The sequence below is a fragment of the Sipha flava genome, unplaced genomic scaffold (genome assembly GCF_003268045.1).
Source record: "Sipha flava isolate LNK unplaced genomic scaffold, YSA_version1 0_pilon_pilon, whole genome shotgun sequence".
Classification (NCBI taxonomy): Eukaryota; Metazoa; Arthropoda; class Insecta; order Hemiptera; family Aphididae; genus Sipha; species Sipha flava.
The window spans coordinates 166,831-171,862 of NW_020271713.1; the positions used below are offsets into that span (position 1 = coordinate 166,831).

General features: G+C 27.6%; 1 protein-coding gene across 1 annotated transcript; it reads left to right on the plus strand.

Moving 5' to 3' along the window:
- Positions 1-267: 267 nt before the first annotated feature.
- On the plus strand, positions 268-2,828 carry LOC112692735 (CBL-interacting protein kinase 1-like). Its single transcript, XM_025567545.1, is given in 4 exon segments — positions 268-522; positions 524-579; positions 1,737-2,068; positions 2,575-2,828. Coding segments are annotated over 4 exon segments (897 nt in total).
- The last annotated feature ends 2,204 nt before the right edge of the window (positions 2,829-5,032 follow it).

The following is a 5,032-nucleotide window of genomic DNA, read 5'->3' on the forward strand; positions in this document are numbered from 1 at the left end:
TCTAAACATTTTTATTCTTCAATCGTTGTCATTACATAAAGCGTTAATGAGTTCTGGCTAAAGACGATGCAAACATACACATGTTGAATATATTATACAGGCACTCTCGTTGCATGGTTACCAAATACATGATGTTTATGTTAAATCATATAAGTATAATTTTTTGAAATAGATTTTAGTATAATATATTTGATTAGTTTTTGATTAGATCTTAAAAATTTATTTTATTTGCTTGATATACAATATAAGTTAGTATATATGCCAATAATGGAAACGGCCACTGTTTTGAAGCAAAACGAAACATCAGAATACGATTCGGTGTTGACAGTGCATTTCAAAAACACAATCGGTAAGGGTTCGTTCGGCCAAGTCAAATATTGTGTGGCCAAAATAAAGAATCATCTTGTCGGTTTCGCGGTGAAAATCCTTAGAGAACGATCGGCCGTGTATCAAGATAACAGATGGCTGATCGATAATGAAGTTTCCGTTGCGACTAGAGTCCAACATCCAAACCTAATAACTTTTTTTTTTTAACGTCAAATACCACCGTTCCGTCTACATATACATGGAATACTGCAAGTAAATACCGTAATTTATTCGTCAAATTATATAATATAGGTACATGTAGTAAATTAATAGCGATCATCGGATTAAAAATTACCTGCTTGAATGAAATTTCTTCAAAATGTAGTTTTTTTTTTTTACACTAATTCCAATAAGTTGTCTTTAAAACATATTACAATAGTACCTATATTGACTGAATATAAGTTGTACTCAAAAATTTACTGCACTAAAATGCGTTAAGTTAGATTTTTCACTTTCGCGAAATTTATATAAAAATCGTTACTTTCAATCAAACGCCTACGATTTACTTGATATACCGGAACACGAATAGTAGCGGCTCGTAGTAAATATTCTGGGGAGACTTAAATTATTTAACATAAACTCCATACAGTAACGAATAAGAATATTATTTATACTTAATACTTTTGACTTAATTTAATACTAATTTTTTTTATATACTAATTCAATTCTGCAATCTTTTTTATCTGCGAACCCGCAGATAAACGCAGATGATGAAGTACAGCTACTAACGACGGCGCAGTGCCACGAAAATTATTGTCGTGAACAGGTTCAATTTATTCGGATAGTTTAAAGCTGTACACATTTATTTTTATATATGTTTAAATTGTATACGAATTCAAAGATATAATTTGTCAGAAAAATAAGATGATATTACGAAAAAAAAAAATCTATAATTTAAATAAACACAAATTTTATTATGACAACCACTTTTTGTGTTTTGTTTCCTAACATTTGTACACGTTTTATTTGAATTAAATAAATTTTAACTACTAAAAACCACATATTTGATAAATTAACATATAGAACAAAATATCTTACAAAACTGGATAAGATAACCGTGTCTATGGGTAAAATATGTTAAACATTATAGTCAAATTAAAACACATGTTTTTTTATCGAACGTTCAAATACCAAATGATCATGAGAAACAACAATCTACAAAATAATTTTAATAATTTATAAAACTGTAATTGTAAAGCGTAATCATTTATTCAACATATCCACAACTTATTCTATACAAATCTTCGGAAAACTATTTGGTCAGACGCCTCGGCTGTACTTTAAAAAACATATCGACAATATATTTATAATAATATATCGTTAAACGATATGTCATGTAAATTTGCATTTCATTTTTTTTATATGTTCAGACATGGTGACATGAAACAAATAATTCGTAAGTACGGCCCTTACGTGGAACCCGACGCCCGTTTACTGTTCGCTCAGATTGTTGCGGCTATCGAGTATCTCCATGGACAAGACATAGCACACAGGGACCTTAAACCGGAAAACGTGTTACTCAACCATCGAAATCAAGTGAAAGTTTCCGATTTCGGATTAGCCGATTATTTTCGAGATCCGATCAGTAACAGGCGAATACTGTCGTACTCTCGTTGTGGCACGAAGACGTTCATGCCGCCCGAGGTATTGAAGTCCACCAGCCGCGGATACAACGCAATGTTCTTTGACATTTGGTCTTTAGGTGATACTCTATTGTATAATGTAAAACACAACATCATTTATTCCGAAATGTGTGAAACAATATTTAAAAAGAATTATAATTTTCGCTTAATAATAATGAATACAATAACGAATTCGAAATTTTACACCGTAGTTGAAATATTTTTATTTGCTCATTCCAATAAGTCTAAAAGTAGCAAATCAAAGTACGTTTTAAATCCGAGAAATTAACTTATTAGGTTTGGATATCAACAAAGATAAATCCTATTCGTAAATGGTTCTGAGTAAAACTCCATTTAAGTTCTCTATGTGTCTATTTTTTTCATATAAATCGATAGTTGCAAGTTAGCGATGACAAATTAGGAATCTTTATTGATTAATAGATATTCTGAGTCATTCAATTTTTTAAAACTATAGTTACGATATTTCTAATTGGTTATTTCAAATGATGAGGAACGTTTGTTTAAAACTTTTTAAAATTAATTACGAAAAATGTGTGTTAGGTGTATATTAATTACGTGTTCCCAGGAGGTGTCTTACATTACATGTTGACCGGTAAGATACCATTCGACGGTCGTACTACTAAAGTGATGCTCGCACAACAAACATCAGGTGACATCGTCCTTTCTCGGTCTGAATACGAAAAAACGGTTTCTGATCATGCCAAGCGACTCATATGGCTTATGCTCGAACCAGACATACTTAAACGAGCTCGCATATCTGTCATCAAACAATCGGAGTGGATGACCAGTGACAGTCATACGTTTCCAGCTAAGTATTGACTAAAGTTAAAAAAATGATTTTTTTTAAAAACTTTTAAACAACAAGTGCGATTTAACCTAATAATTCGACTGGTTTAAATAACTGTCACTGTCGTCATGAAACTTTTTCAGGTTGACCAGAAACTTCTAAAATCTTTTTTTTTAAACTTTTAAACTTCGTCGACTAGTTTATTTACTGCTTGATTTAACAATTCGAACAGTTAAAGTCTACAACTATTGCTATCATTTAGCAATAGTTGTTGTTAACTTGTTTTTCTAATCTGAAAAACAATTAACCAAACAGTATATTTGTATATGTATGTATGTATGTACTCGTATGTATGTATGTATGTATGTATGTATGTATGTATGTATGTATGTACGAGTATATGTGTATGTATGTATACATGTTACCGGCAATATGGATAATTCAGGTATTTTGCAAAATGCTAGGCATTATACAAATTGCCGACCCATTTTAGGCAAAGTAAATAAAACATATGATTTTCAATATTATTTTACATTTAACCTAGGTATTTTATAAAATACCTAAGCATTATGCAAAATGCCATTTTTTTAGGCAAAGTATAAAACATTTTATTATTTGTTATATTATATTAAGATTATAAAAATCTTAATATAAATATTAAATATATAAATATAAAAATTATTATACATTATTACTTATATTACAGACAAAATTTAATTTTTATCTATTATTATATTATTACTATTATATAAATATTTTACTTAAACGACTATTTACTTATTATAATTTGTTGTAGAAAAGTGACATTTTGAAGTACATAAAATTTTATTTTTAGACAAATACACTTTTTATTTTGACACTTGGACTTACAACACATTTTAAAAATCATTGGCCAATTCTTGTAAATTTAATTTTAATCAACTCATTACACTGTTCATCAGATAAAAAACAAGTATTAGTGGCCAAATTTTTAAAAAAAATTTGACTTCATATAAATCGTATGCATAGTTGCAACACCAAAACGAGACACGAAAATGACAAGAAAAATTATGATATTGTAATAAAATTATTAGTACGTTCAATATTATATATCAGAATTATTATTGTAGTAGTAAAAGAATATTAATCTTTATTGCGTTAAATCGTGAACGCACATTTATGTTAAATGACAAGTAAAGTTGTTAATAATAGACAATATCCAATTTTGTTTGTTTTCTTCATATTACCTACTCCACGATTAGCATTAAACCTAGTTATATGTATATTACCAATATATATTTTTGGCATTTTATTTAATGCCTACGAATTTTGCAAAATACCGGATTATCCATATTTCCGGTAACATATATAAATAAATAATTATTTATTAATTATACTTGTAAAATATAAATAACTACTACTATAATTTATCCAAAACCGTTAATGTTATTACTTAAGAACTAAAAATAACGCAAAAATTAATTTTATTCGTTACAAATAAAAAAAAATGAATTACTTAACTAAAAAAGAAGTATCAAAAATAAAATATATTTACTATGAATTAAAATATAAGTTAAAAATATCACCAAAATACATTGTTTTTCTGAAGGCATTAAATGTTTTTTTAATTTTTGTACTTCACTTTAAAATCTTATATTACAAATAGTGCAGATATAATTTTTTTAATATATGATATAATATATATAAACTTGACTATAACTAATTTTGTCTTGATATTTAAAATTCAGCTTATGAACTCCAGTTATTATTTTTTAACTACAAACTTCCATTCTTACACTGGTTTAACCCTTGACTAACTTGATTTAGTTGATTTCAATAACTTACCTACCCTTACCGCGGAGTATATACACGTATTTTATACGTGATATAATTCTCACGTTAAAGAAACGTTTACGTTATTACAAATATGTTATTTGTAATAACACCTAACCTACTCATAACGTAATTTATTCTTCATGATCTGTATTGCATTTTAACCACTATTATTTTATCAAAAACGTGTATGTTGTATCTATATAAAATGTAAATACATTTCTAAATATAATTCCAAACTGTTTGCTGTAATGTATAACAGTAATTTATTAAAGAAGAAGACAACTTAAGTCTTCAGTTATATTTATTATTAGTTTTTTTACAAATGAGACGTACGTATGTTTAAATTACGTTATAAATAATAAACAGAATAAATTATGTTTTTACTCATAATATGAACACAATGTTTTGTTTCGATTATGTT